Below are 22,784 nucleotides of genomic sequence, written 5' to 3' on the forward strand. Positions count from 1 at the left end.
TTTTGGTTGCACAACATAAACCCTGCTGAATCGCAAACTTAAAAATGTTTAATTTTATGTTATGTTCATATATATGTATACTCACGTTGCTGGTAGCTCAGGTCACTCCAATAAGAGAGCTTCAACTGGAAATAACAAATCTCCAATAAAAAAAAAGATCCTCTCCAGATGTTTTCCAGGAATATAGTAAGTGCTCAATAAACATGTGCTAAATAAACAAATAGCATATTAAGAACATCGACTTTGAGAAAAAGCTCTCATGTTGAAAACAAAGCATACTGTATATAAGTTAGACATGAACATAAACATCTTTTTAAGGATTAGAGAGGTTCTTGCAAACTTTTTCTTTATTTAACTTTCAATAAAAATATAGTCTCCTAACTCAATAGAAAGATAGCAGTGATTATCACACAGGAGGAGCTCAACAAATGTCAGTCTTCAGTTTTCAAGTTCCATGTCACAACCACCTCAGTCGGATTCTCTCCGTCTCGATGGAATTCCAAAAACTGGTTTGGTTCACTTAATTATCTCACTGGGGCTGATCCTTTACTGCCATTCACCCAAATCCAGAACTCTTGAATTGTGGCTCACAAAAACTCAATCATCTATACAAGTGTCCGGAAATTAGATATTTCCAGCCAGAGTCAAGGACATAAAACTTTTTTTAAGGGATACAGTGAATCCCAGTATTCATCACCAAAAAGATCAAATGTAAAAAAGTGCAATCTGTGCCTCTTTCAAAAATAGAAACTTTACGGTTAAAAGAAAAAAAAAGCCCTTCCCAAACTCATTACCAGACCAGACATATCAGCCACACAAGGAGCTAACAAGGCCTGCTGTTTCCATGACAGAGAACATGAGATGTTAAAACCACACCACCAAAAAAAAAAAAAGAAAAGGAATAAAAAATTAAAAAAATAAAACCACACCACTGAATGAAAGAACTGGACCCCCGCCACCTTTGCAAAGGCCACTGGACAAGTCCCTTAAACGCTGGATTTCAGCTCTTCATCATTCTGCCCTAGGGATCCCTTTTCTTTAAGCTCTTTATCATGGTCTGGGGAAATACTCTGACTCTCTATGGTAGTGATGGCATCTGAGTCCAACCTTCTTCTTTTCTTCAGTTGGTGCAAGTGGGACTTGGACTTCATATGTGCTAAGGCAAAACAAACAAAAAAAAATAGGATTTTCTACAAATCATCCTGGAAGCATACAAAATTAACTATACAATCCTTTTCTTTAACAATAACAGGATCAACACATGTATTGGTACAGCTGCTTAGCATTTTTAAGAGAAGAATAAGTCATATGGCCAGCTAGCTAGCAAACTAGCTACCACATATCACGTATACCTGCTGGGGGCTTTATATCACTAAATCCACACAACAATCTTGCGGGACAGTATTATTCAGCTCATTTTATACAGGAGGAGACTGATTTCAGAGGTCTTACATTATGTCCAAGGTCACACAGCAGGTAAGCTCTTCGGATTACCTATAGCTCAAAAAGAGAGCCAATTTTCCAGAACAGGGCTCCAGACTCACTTTTCCCATATGGGGCTGCCTGTTACAGATACATTTCAACTCACACAGCTCAAAAGTTACAAATCCAGGGCTTCCCTGGTGGTGCGGTGGTTAAGAATCCGCCTGCCAGTGCAGGGGACACGGGTTCGAGCCCTGGTCCGGGAAGATCCCACATGCCGCGGAGCAACTAAGCCCGTGCGCCACAACTGCTGAGCCTGCGCTCTAGAGCCCACGAGCCACAACTACTGAGCCTGCATGCCACAACTACTGAAGCCCGTGCGCCTAGAGCCCGTACTCCAAAACAAGAGAAGCAATGAGAAGCCTGCACAACGCAATGAAGAGTAGCCCCCGCTCGCCGCAACTAGAGAAAAGCATGCACGCAGCAACAAAGACCCAACGCAGCCATAAATATATAATAAATAAGTTACAAATCCAAATTCTTATCTGTATTGCAGGACAGATGGTTCAGGCCTACAGTACCCAGAGCCGCCCTTCCCTCTTCCTAACCAGCTCGCTCAGGTTGCCCCTCCTGATGTGACATCCCTATGCCTGGGTCAGATAAGCCATCTGAATGACCAACTCAGATACTCGCATTCTCCAGCACACAATGCACCAGAGAGATCACAGCAAGTATTCTTTTCTGATGATCCCTTTCAAGGGTCCACAGAAGCAGTAAAGCTGAAAAGCTACTACTGGCTGATATCAATTTCTGATCTCTCACCCCAAAGACAGTTCTCAGCTTCTGACTAACTCACACAAGCTCCTTTTTACCATCCTGTTCTTTTTCAAGGAAATCTTATTTGGAAACACCTATGAAGATAGACAATGAGATTAAGTTCTCTTTTATACTTACTTAAAACATCATTTTTAGGGATTTGGAAGCAAAAGTAGGTAAGGAAGAGGTTAGAAGTCAAGGAAAAGTTTACTTGAGGGAAAAAGTCAGCTTTGCCTCCAGCTAGGGCCTACGGCAAAAAGTGGCCTTCTGGACTGACTCTCCATGGCAGCAGGAGATGGGAGAGCAAGGACTTGACAGATGGCACTATAGAAGGGCTTACACAAGCTACGCTCACAAAGGCTCACAAATGTTGCTTCTCTGTGGCAATCCCTGAAGGACATTCGACAAATCAAACCACTAAGTTTCCTTTAGAAAAAACAATCAGACACTCTCTTTCTCTTCCCCTTTCATCATTATGAACCAACGATAATCGAGGCTTCTTCTGCTGCTTGGGCAATCACAGCCATCCCCAGTCTCTGACAATGCAGTTCATTTTGCCAGAGTTAACAGTTAATAGAACTAATCGTTCTATTGGTTGGTATGGGGGGGGGAAAATCCACTTCTATGAGAACGCCATGCAAAGCAGTACTCTGAACAGGATTCCAGCCGCTGGGTAAAACACAAGCCCTACTTGTGCCTAAAAGGAGTGAGCCTTAAACAAGTTTCTAAATACAATGTAAATTCAAGGCTTAGAGGCTAAGGCCCTTTTGAGCTTTGCTGGATGACTGCAGAAATCGGACAGGGGAGTGCAATGTGACTCTATGGCAAAGACAGATCCAGGCTCTGAAACAGGGAACTAGAACCTCGGTGCAGGGCTGTTCCTGGGTTGGTCAGGAGCGCCTTATGAAGAAGACAGTACCCTTTGACCACCGTCTTTCTGCGTGTCTAACTGTCTTGCTTTCACACAGTTTCCCTTAACACTTTTCATCACAGTTTTTGCAACCAACACCATTTCAACGTATTACCTTAAAAGTTACTGGAGAGACACCACTTTTGAAGAATGTGCTCAGGAGGAGTAACTGCACTTCCTGTTCCCTCCCAGCTGTTTCTGCTCCTCTGGCCTCCTGCGTGAGTTGCCTGGCTTCCCTTACAATCCTACCTCACCCCCACTGAGGTCTAAACGTGAGACCAAGAAACTACTCAGGCAGGATCATGAAAGTCAAAGGAGCTCTGGCAAGTTAACTGCAGACCTCTCAGTAAAACATCTACTCTAGCTGAAGCTAGAGGGCATATGATCTTCCTTTGAAATTGAGAATACAGAGATAACTCTCCCGTTTGAGAAGGCCTCTCCAAGAAATTTGAACAAAGGCTGTTAGAGGAATCTGGCCATTTTTTTTTTTTTTTTTACAAACAAGCAGACTCCAGCATTCAACCTACCAAAGACCTTAAATTTTTCATGAAGTCAGTGTGACCCACCCTTACAGATTTCTCTATCCTAGACTCTACCTGCCCATTCACGGTCCCCAATGATGATTCGATCACAGAGGTCACACATGTGATAACTTCTCTTGTTCTCAGTTTCACTGCTTGGCATCTTTACTGGAGTGGCTGCAGGCTTGTGGCCCTGAAAAAAACAAGGCAGGGATGGGGGAGAAGCATTTGATTCAAAGAGATTTGGATATCATACTCTGATATTAAGAGGAGTGAGATTTTCCCAAGATTCCTTTTTCTCATCCCAGAGAGCAGGTGGGCTGTGCAGAGATTTTAACAACAACCTTTCTGAACGTGAAAGTAGAAATGCAGCCTCCAGGGATCTCAAAGCAGCCTTCTGCTCTATGCCATGGAAAAGGATGCTTGGTGCCCAGGACAGCAACAAAGGTGTCAGCAAAGGAAAGCTTTGTGAAAACCAGACAGTAGACAGTGTACCGTGATCAATAATCACCTGGATGAGACTTCGCACAATTTCAAGAGCAGGTTCAAGAACAGACTCCTCCCACTTGGAGACATCAGATGCTTCTAAGCCATATACTGGGGGAACACTGGGCCCAGGTCCTAATGATGACAAAGAAAAGCGGTGAGAGGTCAGCCTCCAAGACCCAATCTATTCTGCTCCTAGGACTCCAAAATCCTCAAGGGGAACATACGGGGTCAAAGAAATAAACATTCTGACCGTGCCATTCAATCTAACCAGAAACATGAACCAAACAGCTATACACAATCCAAGGAAGACCCAGAAGGCTGACTGGTCTGCAGCCAGTAAGTCTAGCTGTATAATCCAGAGTCTCAGGTGTAGGATCTTCCAGATCAGTCAGGAAAACAATATAGAGTAACAGCTCTAGTGACCACTGTATGGGCTACAATATAAAGGTAGCACGTGACAGGAGGCAATTAGCAGATTGAAGTGAGTGCTTGTTCTAAGGTCCATATCATCTTACAGTGATGTCACTCTGTGGCAAGAGAGTTCACAGCTTTCTTTAGTCTCAGGTTCGTATACAGCCCTTCAGCAGTCTAGCATTCACGAAACTCATGAATACCATACTGATAATCATGGGCTGGCAACAGCAGAGTATCAACCAGTGAGCTGCTGAATCTGAAAATTAGAAAAAAGCCTTGGAATTGAACTAGTTGAGCCCTGTTTCTAAGAAACAGATCTAGAGGAGTATTCAAGAAATACCCTCTGGTAAATACTTCTGAAGGGAGATAAGACTGGAGGTAGCCGGAAGTATAGCTAGCTACAGGCATTTCATCCATCTGAGCCAACTATGTTTAGTCTCTGCTGGTAGTTTCCCCAGTCTGTGGATACACTAAATTGCCTTCCGCAGCTAGGTTAAGTCAGTTGCCTAAAGGCAAAGAGCACTGCCCCATGGACAAAAACATCAAAGTCCTCAGAATGCCAACGGCTGGCAGGTGCTGGCCTTTTGATAGTGCCAACCACAAATAAGATTCTTCATAAACTGGACAGGGCTGCACCTGCCACCGCACGGAAAGGTGAGACGGGGAGGGTGCAGGCAGCATCCACAGCACACCTGGCCTTGGCTAAGCTCTGCACCTGTTTCCAGGCCACTCTATATTTTCCTTTCCCCTCTAAGTCCTTTGTTGGGCTTCTGTGCCCTGTCTAAGTACCTTTCAACAAGTTCTCGGCTCCCAGCTGCTATTTCTGGCTTGGGTCCAAGGCCAAGCTGGGGTGGGGAAGTCCCTCTGGCTTCTTGCCAGAACCTTATCCCAGCAGACCAGCCCTTGGCCAATCACACACGGCTCCTGATTTACAGGGCAGCTGTGCCTTTCACTCTAGCACCAGGACTGCGCCGGCATACACATGAATGAGGAACGGGCATATGATGCCCTGTGCCATCAAGCCCTCATGACTCAGAGATGGGGGAGTTATTGTGGCTTTACCACAGGAAGAAGTTCCAAATCATTACCCAAAAAAACCCATCTTTTGTTACAGACTAATTGTTAGCCCTGCGGAGAAGAGAAGCTGCATTAGAAATTTGTAGTAGGGAACTTTGTTTCAGCTGACACAAAGACTTCTATCTCAAAGGACATGCAGAGAAAGCAAGGTAAGTAGAAGAAAGTGTAAAAAGCCCCTTGGCGTGAGAACTACACTGGAGAGCTCTAGCAGAGAGTGAGAACCGAGAGAGAGAATCAAGGGTCAACAACATGGCCCAAGGTGCTTCTGTTCAGAGGCACTGAGGAGGAGGGGGGAGACCTCAGCTGTACGTATCTGTAACTGAAAGCAGAAATCCAATGGCAAAAGGTAAACAGGGATGATTCAAAAACATATTAAAAAAGGGCCCAAAAGATAAAACTAGGGTTTCACTTATGCTTAATCTCCTTTAAATTAATCTCCTTTTAGTTCGTAACCAATTTCTTACCCAAGGCCCAATACTAATGCTGTCCAGCTAAAGTTATAGCTAAAGGAAATAAGAAGCATGGTGTAAAGCTGAGCGTGGACTTCAGAGTCTGGCCTGCATTCAGTACTCTACTGCTTATTAGCTAGGGGATTTTTAGCAAGTTATTTAACTTCTCTAAGCCTCTATTTACTTATCTGCAAAAAGAAAAGAATACCACCCACCTTGAAGACTCAGTAACATATGTATGGCACCAAATTTAGTGCTAAGGATGCAGTACAGGGTCCAATGAATGAGAATTTCATTCCCTTTTCCTTAAAAGTGCTGTTCAACTGAAGTTAAGAGTTGCAGCAGCCTGAAGCACTACGTATCTGAACACAGAAGCGATGCCGGGAGAATTGGTGAAAGTTTTGTCTTTTTATACTACTTATCTGGCCCCAAAACCATTTTAATTAGGAAAGCCTCCCTACGGAAATCTGACTGTTCTTCAGGTACAAAATCTGAAGCTAAAATCAACCCTGAGCACTAACTCCGCTAAGAAGGTATTGCTATTTTGTTCTTCCCTGTTTGCAGCCAGCACTCATGTGTTCAAGGCATAAGGCAGATTCTTCCTTGGGAAGAACTGTTTTCTGAGGCATCAAAGGGAAATACCCCTGGACAGTCACTTATGCAAAATCTCCCAGGTCAGGTCCCAAATCTTAGAACAGATCCAGAAACTAAGGTTCACTTTCTGGGTGAGCTGAGAACATCTATGTTCCATTGAAAGCAGACCCAAGGCATACGGAAAAGCAAGGACACTTACTGCTCAAAAAACGGTTTTTAATCCATCGGTTTTGCTTCCGGGCATATCTCTTAGTCACTTGTTTCAGAGCCTCAATACCTGAAAGACAAGGTAGATATAAGAACCTCTATCTAACCACTTCTCACTCTGCTGAAAGGAAGGCCCATCCAGCCCAGCATTAGAGAAAACTAGCCACGTCAGCACACTGGTGGATACTTGGTAGGTGAAAGTCTCAATTCTGAGCTGAAGGCCATTTGGGTCTCTTTTAGCCTCAGCTCCTTCTCAGGCCATAGCAGCAGGACACTCTGTCACCCAAGGATGTCCAAGGCTAGGTTAGATGGAGAATTCACACCTTCCTTTAGGAGCTGGTTTCTAGTCTCTGGTGTGCATTTTCCCTCAGTGATCAGGTACTCGTGAAATTCCTTGAAGCCAATTGATTGGAAGATACCATGTTGATAGTCCTGGCTGGGAACAGGAGAGCATCAGCAGATGAGCCATTGAATCTGAAAGCTAGCAGGGCCTTGGAGATGATCTAGCTGAGCCATTTCATCTCATAGATGAGGAAATTGAGATCCTTAGCAGTTATTACCTCTCTGAAATCCTTCCTCCACCTTCCCCCACCAGCTCCCAGGTTACTTCCCTTGAAAATTAACTCCTGGGAATGTCTGAGATTAGAAAATTGCAACTGTAACAAGTACACCAAACCTCCTTCCAATGATGAAGGGTAGCAAACAAGGAGATCCAAAGCCAGTATTATATGTTTGCGGTCTTTTGACCATAAGCAAGGGATGGAGAGTAGGTGAAAGTAATAGCCAAATTCTCACCTGTTTTCCACAACTTTCTTCTCATTATAGCGTTTGTGAAAATCTCTTAGTTCATCCAAGAGCCCAGCGGCGAGCATGTTATCCACCCTCTTATCCAAGCGCTCATCTAGAACTTGAATCAAATTAACCCATCAACCAGCAAGCCTGCCGAAGGTGTGTACTATACATGATGAATGCATAGGCTGCCACAAAGAAGAGAATTTGTTCAAATGGAAGAAAAGGTTCAGAGTCCGAAGATTATACAGTAATTCATAATTATATTTAGTCACACTTAAAACTCTGCAATTTCAATAAAAACAGCCAGAATGAGGCATGTCTTCTTCTTATGTAAAGAGCACACAATTACAGCTACTAGGAAGAAGAAATACTTTATTCTTGTATGGAATGTATATCCATTGTTTATTTTAAAGGCAGCTGAGAGCCCCGTTTTACTCTTACTTTTTTCCATTATATTTGTTACTCTAACTTTATGCTATTTCATATTTAAGAACTCTCAGATGACACACCTTAAATAGGAATGAGAAACTTTAAACCAAAGCCATCCTAAGTATATCTGGAACTACTGAGCCAGACAAAGGAGCAAAGAGTGAGAGGTGATAATCATTCCAATGTGGTGGTCAAACACAGCTTTATTATGAATCAGGTACCACTGTTTGATGCTGCATTGTAACACGTTTTTATTTACAAAATGTTCATTATTAAAACACTACCTTTTTCTATAACCTTATAATTTAAGTTTGAGATAATATAATTTGAGATTAATTTAACAACAAATTTCCACCATTTCAATTATGTTCTTCTACATCTCTGCCATTGCTATTTCTTGGCTTACAATGATAATAACCTTTTTTTCTATCTTCCTAAAAAGTTTGCATTTATTGAGGACTCACCATGTGCCAGGCACATTCTGAGCACTTTGCATGTATTATTAGTTCATCTAATCCTCAACGAAGCTATGAGATATGTACTATTATTATCATCCCCATTTTATAGAAGAGAAAATTGGGACACAGAAAGGTAAATCAACTTGCCTTAAAACTCACATAACCAGAGATGATGGAGCAGGAATTTGAAGCCAGACAGTCTGGCTCAGAGACATGTTCTTAATCACGAAACTACACCGCCTGTTCCCATAACGATCTCATTTTTCTAGACCTAGCTCATAAGTTACCTTTACAAATTGGTCCCCGACTCCCCCCAGAAAATGCTCATCATCCCTTCTCTGTGGCCCCACAGCACCTTCTAGCCCAGCGTTTATCACAACATAGTATCTACCTCATTATTTGTTGCCCCACTAGACTGGAAGCTCCTTAAGGGCAGGTACTGTCTCACATTCATCTCTGAAACCCAAGTACTATGTAGAACACTTGACACTTCATTGAATGCTTGCTGTTATGTGTGTTGGATAAAGAAGTTACTATTATCACAGGGCATTAGCAAAAAACCAAAAAGAAATACCATCAGTTAGCTAGCTAACCATCATTCCCACTTCTCAGGCCTACTGCTTCCAAAATAATCAGTGATCCAGGCTTTAGCCAATCCAGAGAGTCAGACCTCCTTCCACAGGAGCCTTCCTTCTCTTTCTCCTTTGGATTTTCTCTGGATGGCAGTCTCTTTCCCATCCCATCTTATCTCATCCTCATCTCATCCTCATCTTATACTCATCTCATGTTATACTGATGCCAGGGCTACCTTTACCTGCTTTCCAGAAAGATACCTAGGGAAATGGCACTGTGTCTTACTAAGTCAATGAATAATGATCATGATAATAAAATGAATAGCTAACACTTGTTTAGTGCTTATTATGAGCCACTCATAGTTCTAAAGCACTTTTTTTCAAAACAACTTTCTATTGAAGTATAGTTGATTTACTCTGAAGATTTTATATACAGTAATGTATTACTATAAGCTCTGTCTCGGATGAACTCTAGGACACCAAAGGACTTTTACCTGTCTGTTCAGCATGAAGCCAGAGGATGCATGGGTTAGGGAACTTCAGAGGGCCTCCAAGGGGACCACCACCTTCCTCTGCATGTTGACGATGAAGGAATTCACTATGAGAGATTCCTGTTTCTTCAAACACTTGCAAGCTCCTAAGTCATTTGAAAGGAGAGGGTGGGCACACCCATAACAACCATTAGGAAATATTACTTCTCAAGAGAAACAGGGGAGAGGCTATTTATTATAGAATACCTCACTGTCATTTTCACTGCATAAGCCCCTGAACACATGAAGGTCTGGGGTTACTGCAAACCTATAGCTACTCAGAAAAGGGTTCTAAAGAAAACTTTAGGTAAAGAAAGAAATAAAACTATTCTAAACACATATAAAATTTTCTGAAATCAGTTAAACAGGTTCAGAAACAACAGGTTTCTACTACACAAAGAGAACAGGACATATTCACTTTCAGGTAAGCAGTAAAAGCTTGTCTGGGACACTTTGCTATAAGCCAACAAGTCTAGTCTCGCTGGAATGCCTTTCCCACAGTACAAAAGTATGCTGTATATCCAGCTCATCAACTTTCTTTTTAAATATGTCTAAAATTAATGAAAAATGCTTCTGACTAATTCAGTACTCTACTAGCACAAAGATCACTGAAGAAAGAACTACACACTTATTCTTAAGCCACTATCCACTCTGTCAGCATCTATTATGTTATGCAGCACTAGGTAATTTAACTCTCAAATCTATACTCTACCACTCTGGGTGATTGCAACTTATCAGCTTGAAAGTGATCTTTCCCTTCCTGATCCAATTCTACTTCCTGAAACCCTAACACAAGAGTAGAGACCCCTCGTCTTTCCCTATCACTGGTCACTCAGAGAGGACCTAAGAGGGAAAAATGTAATAGATATCTTACTTATCTGGAGGCTAGAATACAGCCTCAAACTAAAAGAAAGATGAAGGAAGTCCTCCAATCTTCTTTTAGAGACTCTAGAGCTCTTGCTTAGAACCTACTGTTCTTACGAAAACACATTCTCAACTCATTACTAGTTTAGAAGTCGCAAAATAAGGAGAAATGATAAGAACTGATTAATAAAAGGAGCAGATAGTAACAACCAAGCTCTAGACTCATACCATAAAACGATACAAAAATGAATGTTCATCAGAGTGTCCCTGAGTTTTCCAAAAAGTTTTTGGAAGATTTCTATTTAAATGTTTAAAAATAAAATGTCTGGATACTGGAAAGTATAAACTTCATTTATCTAGAATATACATTATCAACAGGGTGATATTACCCTCAAGGGAGAAAAAAAACCTTAGATATTACAATGATGTGTGGCCCTCTCCCAAAATCTTATTCTTCAGTATTAAAATTTCACGGAGGGGAGGGAGGGAAGCACAATTAGGAAAAAAATTTCTAAAAAGGCTTCAGGGGCAGGGGGGATAATACAAAAGGATTAAGAAACACTGATCTAGAACACTCATTTGAGTGGAATACTTCATAACCCCTGTCAATACCAAATGTTGCTATAAATATCTAATGTGTATAACCATCCACAAAGTAGGTCCTCTACTCTGCCGGATAAGGTATCGCTTCCGGCACTACAGAAGAGTACACCTAAGTGGTGATCACTTTGTAATGTACAGAAATATCAAATCACTATGTTGTGCATTAGGATTCAACATAGTGTTCTAGATCAATTATACTTCAAAACAAACAAACTCATAGAAAAAGAAATCAGATGTGTGGTTACCAGAGGCTGGGGGTGGGGGAAGGGGGAACTGGATGAAGGCAGTCAGAAGGTACCAACTTCCAGTTACAAGATAAATAAGTACTAGGTATGTAATGTACAACATGATAAATATAACTAACACTGCTGTATACTACACATGAAAGTTAAGAGTGAGGCCTGAGAGTTCTCATAACAAGAAAAAATCTTTCTCTTTTATTTTGTGTCTATATAAGTACACTAAACTTATTGTGGTAATAATTTAATGATATACATAAGGAAAATCATTATGCTGTACACCTTAAACTTACACAGTGCTGTATGTCAATTATATCTCAATAAAACTGGAAGGAAAAAAATAGATAAAATGACTTATAAAATGAAGATGCAGTCAGAAGTGAACAGAATATGGAACCAATGAAGATGCATATTTGTGGAGGAAAAAATAAACCATCTAATCTTAGGAAGGAAGAAAGGGAGGGAGGGAGGGACGGAGGGAGGGAGAGAGGGAAGGAGGGAGGGAAGGAGGGAGGAAGGAAGGAAGGAAGAAAGAAAAGTATACCTAACACACGAGGCTGCAATTTCAAAGCAACCTAACAAAACATGGTTAATGAACTAATAAGGTCATCTCTCTCTTCCCTTCAAGAAAGTCTCCATGTGTAAAGGTGAACTGATCTATAAGACAGTTTATAAAACCTGCCTCCCACTGGGCAAGCTGCTGGGGCAGAACTCAGCATTGCACAATCAATTATGAAACCTAAATCACAATGTCAGCTGACTGCATGCCAGAAAAAATGTATATGAAAACTGTTATACAAGCAAAGATCAAATAGAAAATGAAGCAAGATTACATAGGCCCTAGGGAAAAACTGTATTGTATTATGCATTTTAAATGTGACAACAACAAAGTAGGGTGCAACTATTTATTGAGGGAGTTGGACTGAGGCAATAACTCTGGGCCTCCTAACCTCCTAACCTGCTGAGCTAAAACACATCAATCTCCACTAACTGCTATTACCAAACCTGTCTCACCCAGGCACACTTAAGAACTGACTGCCCTCTAACTCTAAAGGGGCTTGGCGTCAGTTGGCTCCCAGCTTTCTTACCTGGCCACTTTGCGCTTGTCATGTGGGTGCAGCTTGGCAGCCATTTCTGGGTCCACCTGGCTTAGGCGTTTGTGTAGTGCATGGCCATCCTCCTTTTCAAGCTCAACTTTCTTGTCAATCACTTTCTCAGTGCCCATCTCCCAGGGCTATTAAATGAAGGTTTAGTAGTAAATTTAATTCAAAAATTCAACAAACACTGAAACACTGTATGTGCCCGGCACTTTACTAAGTGTTTAGGAACACAGAATAGAGATGAATCAGAAGATCTTGCCATATAGTGAGAGACAGATCATAAACAGAAAATTCCAATACACCATGGTAGTGCTGTGAGGCCAGAGCAAACAAAGAAGAAAGAGGACTAGCTGTCTAGGGAAGTACTCAGGTACCCTGCTTCCTTGTCGGGAGTACAAGCTACCCAGGCTAACACATCTATATTAACACATCCAGGAGTCTAGTTTTCTCAACAAGTGTAACCAAAGAGTGGACCAGAATTTCCAGCACATTATAGTTTGCAAAGTCCCACCCTACGCAATAGCATCTCTGTAAGAATGGTTAGTGTCAGATATCTCCCTGGCATATAGATTGTTTCAGCCAGGAAATGCTGAATCAGACTAATGTACTGTTAACTTACATGGAGATGCTAATTAATCCACAGAGGAGCATTTTTCCCACACACAGCCCCTGTCCTTAGGCCAGCCTGGAGAAGCCCACTTCACATATGGAGGTGGCATTTGCTTCAGAATATTAAGTAGGAAAGTTAGTACAGTTGCTGAGTATAAGAAATATGCAAAAGTCAACTTTCCTCCCATTAAAATTAGCCGGAAAGAAAGAAGAACCCATTTCCTCATTGAATTACGACTGAACTAAACATACCTTAGCATTGACAAGAACTTTCCAGAGCAGAGACTCAATGTAATAATTGGTTCCTCCCACGACAATAGGAATTTTATCTCGGGCAAATATATCTTCAATGTGAATGTTAAGAAAGACATCACAATATTAATATCAAGAAGAAAATCTGACTCACTTGGAAGTAGGGTATTAGTAAGAAACCACATTCGTCATACTTTTGATACTAGTCTTCACTGTTTCTCATGAGTTCTCAGAATCATTTCCTATCAGTTCTGGAGGGACTTGCATAAACCAGAGACAGATGCATGATGGTAATTCCTTCCAATTCGAGAACTTTCTAGGCCTTGCTGCTAAAACTCAAAGCTTGCTTAGCATTCAAAATCAGCTTAACAAGCACGAGCCTAAGGACTCTCTCACAGAATTAAGTGTCAACTGCTCAGGAAGCCACCAAGATGTTGTCCACTGTGTGACTTTGCCTTCTAAGGCAAATTACAAGCTGGTTTCTCTAAGCCATAGTTCTTAGACTCAGTCTTCACCATTCTGTGGTAGTAGTGCACATTTCAGCCACTTGAGACTCTACCAGATGAACTGGGAAGCACAGGCTGTGAAGACAAACAGATTTCAATTACCAGCTCCAACACTCAGCAAGTCATTCAACCTGTCTGAGCTTCAGTTTTCTCACCTGTAAAATCCTCATGAGTTCTTATGAGCATTACACATGACAGTGCAAATAAAATCCCTAAGACAATGCCTGAAATATTTTTTTCAACTGAGTAAGCACTCAATTTACTTTAGTCATTATTGTTTTTACACCACTGCTACCTGGAATTTTTCTCTTTAGAATCTCTGTTGAACAGATAATTATCTGCTTTAAGAAGGGCTTTCCTTCTGAGAATAACTGATAAAGAGACTTTCAACCCAGATAAAGACTCATTTACACACTTCTTCCCCTTGCCAGCCAGTCTGTGGGCATAGAGATAGATGACCTCTTTTCTATCAGAAGCCCTCTATAAGAGGTTGGGGTAGGGTGGGGAGAAAGATGTTACTAATCAAGGAGCATAAGGAAGAAACGTGTCTATTTGTTTTTTAAAAAGAGAAACAAATTCTATATCCCCCCCCTATAAATTAAGTATAAGAAACATACAATTACACAGTAATTGGAATAAAACTTCAAATATATAATCTGACTAACAAAGGGAAAGGAAGCAAGGAAAATAAAAGGGGAAGGGGAAATGGTGAGATACCAGAAGGGAGAGATGGAAAAGAGGAAGGGAGATGGGATAGGAGTTATTTGGTGGGAAAAGGTTTAACATGTTTGCCCAAGCCATGAAACAACTGTGATCCTAAGCAAAAACCTTTCTCTCTGGGCCTCAGTATCTACCACCCTCACCTGTCAAATCAAGAAGGTTGATCGAATACTTCTTAAGGTACTTTCAGTTCTGACACTCTGATTCTAGGTTCTTACTTAAATTCACAAATCTCCAATCCTCTAAGTGATCTGATTAAGTCAACCCCTGTTGTTGCTGCCCTTTAACTCTTTTAATTAGCTCTCCACTTTCCATCAGTTCTTTCTGAACAACTGAACTGTCTTACAGCAACCATGTTCATTTGGTGATATGTTTCAATGTGCAAAGGGCTTTCATATACATTACTTCATCTGATACAAGTGCCTTATAAAGCAGGTATGGCAAGAATTATTATCTGCATTTTAGTCTCTGCCCACTCATGAACCCAATGTAAGAAAGTGAATATTATCAATTCTTTTGAAGCTTCCTATATAGTAATTCCCATCACATTACTGCCCCTCTCTGAGGGAACCACTGTCTTGAATTGTTTTGTGTATTGTTTGTTTTTCATTATTCCCTTGCTTTTCTTTACATTATTACTGATGTATATAAAACCCTAAACAACATATTGGTTACCTTTGCTTGCTTTTTAACTTTTATAATAAATGGTATGACCATCTATGTATCCTTCTATAATCTCCCGCATTTTATGTTGTTTCTGAGATTCTTCCACATTGACTGATGCATGTAACTGCAACTTATTCATTTTCACTGCTGAAAAAGTACTTATATGAACAAAGCACATTTTATACATTCTTCTGTAAGTAGGAATTTGGGCATTTATATGTTTTTGCTGTTAAGAGCAATAATGTTGTTAAAATTAGATCTACCACCTATCTCCTGGTATACTTGCGGCAAGGCTTCTCGAGGGTAGATACCTAGGAATTGAAATGGTTGAAATACTTTCTTGCCAGTACGAATTCTTAATTCTAACATATCCAAATCTAGCTATTTTCCTCAAAAAAAACCCAAAAAACCAAAAAAACTATCATGGGCATAGATGGTAGTGATGGCTGCACAACAATGTGAATATATTTAAGACTACTGAACTGTACACTTATAAATGGTTAAGATGGTAAGTTTTATGTATATTTTAACACAATAAAAAGGAAAAATTGAATTAAAAAATCCTTAAAAAAAAAAGACTATCTACAAAGTCCTTCCCTACTCTAAAATCACATAACTACTCAATTATATGTTATCCCATTTGTTTCAAAGTTTCATTTAAAAAAAATACATATTTACTTAACTCTGAAATCCATCTGGAATTTATGTCCATATAATAAGGACCTGATTTCTTTTTTTCCAAAAATAATTAACTGTCCCAGGAATAATTTTTTTTAACTAGCTAAATTAATTATATTGCATATACACAATAAAGTACGATGAAGAAAGGAATAATTATTAACTACTACATTCTTTCTCCACTGTTTTGAAATGCCACCTTGATCATAAGCTAAATATATACATCCATTTGAATTTGTATCTGACTTTTCTAATCTGTGCCATAAATTTGTCTAGTATTATGTAAGTTCCATGCTATTATAATTATTACGAATTTTCAATATGTTTTAATATGTAGCAGTCCAGATATTAAAGGCAGTCTGGACATTAAAATATAAGGGCAGCCCCCCCCATTATGTTATTCTTTTTTCCAAAATTTCTTGGTGTTACCCAGAACTATTTTTTCCTAATCTCTTTCGAATTCTAACTATAATTCCATTATATTTATCAATTAATTTCTTATCCCCATTTAAAGGGTGGGAAACTGAAGCTCAGTGGGGTAAACGCTTCACCCAATTAAATTTTTGTGGTCAGACGAGGCAGTTCTAAAACTAGGGCATGGATTTTCTGGCTCCTAAATCAGTGTTCTCTCCACTAAAACAGCACCTCTCAAATTTTAATATGCATGTGAATCACCCGGGACTCTAGTTAAATGCAGATTCTGATTCGGTAGGTCTAGAAAGAGGCCCAAATTCAGCACTTCTACAAGCTCCCAAGTGATGCTGATGCTGCAGTCTGAGGACAAGACTCAGAGTAGCAAGAACACTGTATCTTTTCAATCCGAATCGTTCTCATGGGGATGCTACTATTGATCTTGGGTACCTCTGCTTAGGAGAAATTGTCACTAGAAAGAAAACTTTCTTGGCTTGGGCTGCCCTGCAGCCACCAAGCCTAGTTGCTGTCTTTCCTAAGGATATCAGAGCAGTTGCTTTGTTCCTGAAGTCCACCACTGTGTAATTTGTCACAAGAGGATCCACAAAGCCGATCATGTGGTGCTGGCACAGACTCTGCTCCTGGGCAGAAACCTTGTTGGTGATGATGTCTAGACCTTCATAAACCTAGGGGAAAGAAAATTAGCATGAGAAAGTCATCTATCTCCAAAAGATGCACACTTGATGGGCAGAAATGGTGATCTATTCCTCCCCGCAGCCAAACACTTGACTGACCCAAAGCACCAGAGGAAATGTGTTCTAACCAGAGCACAGCCAGATCCACATAATCCAAGACAAAGGAAACAGAAGAAAGCAGAACATTAGCTTTCTTATCAAATAGTGGCTATTAACTCAGACTTAAAGATAAAAAGTATATGTAAATCGGTGCCCAAATAAGAACTAACTCTGCAAGATTAACTGGAGGTTCTTTGGCCCGAACTTCAAGCATTTAGAAGTGGGCAGGTTGTTACTACTTATCACAAGTCTCCAGAAAGGTAACATTTTGCATTGCTCATAGTTCTACTTCAAATGCTTAGATATTTTTTGGAGTTAAATACTCTGAAAGGTTTTTAGAATTTGTAAAAGATTGGCTCCATTTGTGGAGAAGTGGCCTATCTACAAAGATATATATAAAACACACACATACACACTTTGAAGTCAGAACCCCTAATACTGCTGAACTGTAGTAGAAACAGTGTGCCAAATTACTGCTTCAGGAGGTCAGCAAATACAGTCTAAATACTCAAAGGCAATATCCTGTCTGTAAGCTCTTGATCTGCCAATTCAACTAAAAAGTTCAAGTGTACTTTTTCTAAATGCAAGGTCTCAGATGGAGAAGAGATCTGAAAATACTAGTTTGAAAATAGGGATGAATGCTTTGAGATTAAATGTTCTCTCTGTAATCACTGATTCTACAGGGAGCACTGAATGAACAAATAAGTTCCATAGAGCCCACAAAGATGTTAAGAACATTTTTTATCTCACATTTCCCTTTACTTATATGGGTGTCAAATAAGTACAGTACAGTATAATGGTTAGGAGGAAGGACCCTGATGCCAGGCTGTCTCAGATCAATTCCTAGCTCTGCCACTTCCTAGTTATTTGTACTTGGAGTAGTCAGTTACTAACCTCTGCGTGCCTTAATACCTCATCAGTACAATGAGGATAATAATATCTATCTCATATGGTTGTTGTGTAAATTAAATGAGTTAATACATGTAAAGAACTTAGTTTTTGCCTGGCACATGGTAAATACTATGTAAGGGTCACTATATTACTACCCATATTACTACCATCAATACTATCACAATAACACAAAAAGAATGGGAAATAATTTTAGTGTCACTATCACTCTGAAGCCTCTGTGCTCCTAGCTACTGAGGTTACTTACTCAACAAGGATATAAGCTATCTTCAAGCAAAAAGAAAACTGTTAATTAAGTAAGACAGCACACAAGAATCTAAAACAAGAGTGGATATATGTATATGTATAACTGATTCAGTTTGCTGTACACCTGAAACACAACATTGTAAATCTATACTGCAATACAATTTTTTTAAAAAGAAACAAAAAAAACCTTATAGTACAACTTTCTTTGAAATAAATAAACCAACAAAACAGCCCTCTTAAAGAAAAACAAAAACAAAAAACAAAAGAAAACAACACACAGAAAATATATAAATAGAGCCATAGAGAAAGAACTAGCTTTGCCTTTAACCAACTCATTTATCTGTGCCTGACAAGAGAACTGCATTTTTACACCTAAATACTGATGGAATCTTAAATCATAGGGTGTTCTTTTCCATGTATCTTGAACAAGACTTCCTTCAAACATTAGACCACAGTATACAGTAGGGTATACTGTATACTGTGGACTTCTGTGCAAATTAAGAAAACTAAAGGAGGGAAAAAGAATTAATAATTGTGTGTGCCTCTCCTTTTCCCACAGCCTTCAGTTGGCTCTACTGAAGCTTAGATTCCAAATGACCCAATGTTAAAGAATCAAGAAACAACCTGATTTTGCCAAGAGGACTTCTGACCTCTGTAAATAGATTCTCATTTTTAACACTGAGGTTAACGTTAAGAAAATGTATAGTTGCAAATGTATAGTTACCAGCCCCCACCTCCAAAAAAGCCAAAATGTAAACATCTCTACCAGCACATTCTATCAGATATGTAGATAAATTTGAAGATATATTTTCATCCTGTGTTCTGCCTTTAGGTGTATTTTCTAGAGCCCCTTAAAATGGCCAGTTTTAACAGATAAACACATAAACAGAAAACAAACAGAAGGGGACTTCCCTGGTGGCACAGTGGTTAAGAATCCGTCTGCCAATGCAGGGGACATGGGTTCGAGCCCTGGTCTGGGAAGATCCCACATGCCGCGGAGCAACTAAGCCCGTGTGCCACAACTACGGAGCCTGCGCTCTAGAGCCCGTGAGCCACAACTACTGAGCCCACATGCCACAACTACCGAAGCCCGCGCACCTAGGGCCCATGCTCCGCAACGAAGAGAAGCCACCACAGTGAGAAGCCCGAGCACCGCAACAAAGAGTAGTCCCCTGCTCGCAGCAACTCGAGCAGCAACGAAGACCCAACACAGCCAAAAATAAGTAAATAAATAAATTTATTAAAAGAATAATAATAAATCAAACAGAAGGTAACCCTAGAACTAAGCTCACCTTATTTGCTGAAGGAAGTAGCCTAATGTACTGTTTATGGTATATATACAAATGTCAACGAATATCAGGAAGAAGAGCATTAATGGTTTAAAAAAACCAGAGTTCTTGCTTGTAGAGCTAACAAACTAAAAATTGTAACTGAATCTTGGTTAGCAATGTAAACTGTCATCTTTGAGTGACTTGTTAACCCTTTGTTTCCTGTACCATCAGATTAAAAGAAACTGAGCATAAAGATATAGGTGATACAAACTAGGTATCTGATGATAAAAGAATTATTGTTAACTTTTAGGTATAATATGCTTTTATGGTTATGTTAAAAAATAGAGTCCTTAACTTTGACGTATACAGTATTTTGAAGTACATACAAATGAAAGTATATGATATCTCTTTTTAAAAAAGAAATCAGGGGACTTCCCTGGCAGTCCAGTGGTTAAGACTTCGCCTTCCAATGCAGGGGGAGCGGGTTTGATTCGTGGTCAGGGAGCTAAGATCCCACATGCCTCAAGGCCAGAAAACCAAAACATAAAACAGAAGCTATATTGTAACAAATTCAATAGACTTTAAAAATGGTCCACATCAAAAAAATCTTTAAAAAAATAAATAAATTTTAAAAAAGAAAAAAGAAATAGGAGCTGCATAGGTAAAGGATTAGTGGTTGCCAGAGGTGGGGGCATGGGGTGGGCAAAACAGATGAAGGCAGTCAGAAAGCACAAACTTCCAGTTATAAAATAAATAAGTCACAAGGCTATAATGTACAGCATGGTTAATAATACCACTATTGCATATTTGAAAGTTGCTAAGAGTAAATCTGAAAATTTCACCCCAAGGAAAAAATAATTCTGTAACTATGAATGGTGATGGATGTTAACTATACTTATCATGGTGATCATTTCACAATATATACAAATGTCAAATCATTTTGTTGTACACCTGAAACTAATATAATGTTGTATGTCAATATTTATACCTCAATTAAAAAAAATTAGAGGTAATTCAAGGCTATGTCTATAATGATGTTGCTTCACTCTTTTCCAATCTAATATGACTTCTTTTGACAGGTACTGATATGCTGTTATAGTTGTGTTTACAAATGACGAGGCAGCTTGTGATCATAGTAACTGTGTATTTTAAAATTTTACTCATAAATTGTTAACAAGCAAGAAGGCAAGGGTAGATGAAAGGCATATGTAAAGTATATCTATACCTGCACTGCACAAGAGCAAGAATGATGCTGAGAAAATATTTGTTAATAACGACACAAGAGGTATGGATCACTGAATCAAATACACAGCTATGATGCAAATAAAATTCACAATACACTACTTATATTAATAACATTGTTTTATGCTTTATTTTGCTTTAACAGAAAAAAAAGAAAGTTTATATATTATAAACCAACTATACTTCAATTTAAAAATTAATTAGTTTTAAGTTTATGATGACTGGGGTCTGTGTTCCAATAGTGGGAGAGGAAGGACAGATTTTAATTGGAACAAGATTGGCCAAGTGTTCATAATTATTGAGGCTAGGTGACAGATATATGGGAGTTCAACTACTATTTGCTCTATTTTTTTATATATTGGGAAATTTCCGTAACAAAAGGAGTCTTTAAAACTTTTTGGAAGCACTTCACACCCATTAGGATGGCTATTATTAAAAAAATAAAACAAAACAGAAAATAACAAATGTTGGTGAGGATGTAGAGAAACTGGAATCCCTGTGCACTGTTGGTGGGAATGTAAAATGATGCAGCTATGGAAAACAGTATGGCGGTTCCTCAAAAAATGAAAAGTAGAATTACCATATGATTCAGCAATTCTGCTTCTCGGTATGTACTCAAGAGAACTGAAAGCAGGGAGTTGAAGAGATATATATATATACACACATGTTTATAGCAGCATTTTTCACAACAGCCAAAAGGTAGAAGCAACCCAAGTGTCCATCAGAGATAAATGGATAAACAAATGTGTTCTATACTTACAATGCAAGATTATTCAACCTTAAAAAGAAAGGAAATTCTGACATGGATGAACTTGCTATAACATGGATGAACCCCAAAGACATTATGCTAAGTGAAATAAGCCAGTCACAAAAGGACAAATATTATGATCCCACTTATATGACATACATAGAATAGTCAAATTTTGAAACAGAAAGTAGAGTGGTGGCTGCCAGGGGCTGGGGCAGAGAGGAATGGGAAGTTCGTGTATAATGGGTACAGAATTTCAGTCTGGGAAGAGGAAAAAAGTTCTGGAGATGGAGAATGATGATGGTTGCAGAACAATCTGAATGTGCTTAATGCCACTGAAATGGTTGGTAAAATGGTAAGTTTTATATATTATGTATATTTTTCCACAACTTTAAAAAGACTTGATGATAGATTTTAGATACAATGAGAAACTAGTGAAAATTAGCAAAATAAAATAAAAATGTCAAAGATTTGTTGAATTTTTCAATTCTTTTGAATATATACCCAGAAGTAGAACTGCTGAATCATACGATATTTTTCAAAATTATTGAGAGGGCTGGTAGTGCTCTATTTCTTGAACTGAGTTGTCGTTACACACGTATTTTTCACTTTTTGATAATTTATTGAACTGTGCAGTTATGAATTATGTTTTATGGTGCACATTATTTATTAATTAAAGTCATACTGCTAGGCCAAAAAGCAAAAACAGAGCAACATTTTATACATTTGCATTAAGGATAAATATCTAAACAAACCTAGAAACCAATCAGCTTTATAAATGTCACATTTGGTCCATATTCTTATTGTAAATGCCACAATTGGGCTTATAATTTTCTTACCTGTCTAGAAAACATCACTCCACGAGAACAGGTTTGTAGCTGACTGCCTGACATTTTGCCTATTTTCCATCTTTAATTATAGTTTCAGTGTGACTCTACCTATAAGCATAGTCAGCGCTAGGTGCTAGAAGAACTAAAAGGATCTGTGTTATCTTTTAAAGGCAGCACGTCACTCTGTTCCATTTCCCATTCTCCCAGATGACACCTGTGATCTGTGTACGTAGAAATGACTAGATAAAATGCTTCTCTGCACAAATCAGATTTTGACAATACTAAGGGAACTCTGGCCTCTTTGTAAGACTTGATAACTGAAATACTCTGAGAAATTGCAGGTTTAACCTACTTAGCCAATTATCAACAAGACTGGCTTATCTCAGCAAACATTTACTGAGAGTCTACTGTGTGCC

General features: G+C 39.2%; 1 protein-coding gene across 1 annotated transcript in view; it reads right to left on the reverse strand.

The window, feature by feature from the left end:
* Window positions 1-325: 325 nt before the first annotated feature.
* Window positions 326-22,784, reverse strand: part of TRIT1 (tRNA isopentenyltransferase 1) — a 42,599-nt gene continuing 20,140 nt past the window's right edge. The window contains exons 2-11 of the mRNA XM_036845852.1: window positions 16,874-17,014; window positions 13,348-13,446; window positions 12,475-12,620; window positions 9,645-9,787; window positions 7,695-7,806; window positions 7,223-7,335; window positions 6,892-6,969; window positions 4,181-4,290; window positions 3,745-3,862; window positions 326-1,156 (exon numbers count right to left, since the gene is read on the reverse strand). Coding sequence (XP_036701747.1) covers window positions 987-1,156; window positions 3,745-3,862; window positions 4,181-4,290; window positions 6,892-6,969; window positions 7,223-7,335; window positions 7,695-7,806; window positions 9,645-9,787; window positions 12,475-12,620; window positions 13,348-13,446; window positions 16,874-17,014 — 1,230 coding nt within the window. The 3' untranslated portion in view covers window positions 326-986. The remainder of the gene's footprint in view (window positions 1,157-3,744; window positions 3,863-4,180; window positions 4,291-6,891; window positions 6,970-7,222; window positions 7,336-7,694; window positions 7,807-9,644; window positions 9,788-12,474; window positions 12,621-13,347; window positions 13,447-16,873; window positions 17,015-22,784) is intronic.

Source organism: Balaenoptera musculus, chromosome 1, assembly GCF_009873245.2.
Source record: "Balaenoptera musculus isolate JJ_BM4_2016_0621 chromosome 1, mBalMus1.pri.v3, whole genome shotgun sequence".
NCBI lineage: Eukaryota > Metazoa > Chordata > Mammalia > Artiodactyla > Balaenopteridae > Balaenoptera > Balaenoptera musculus.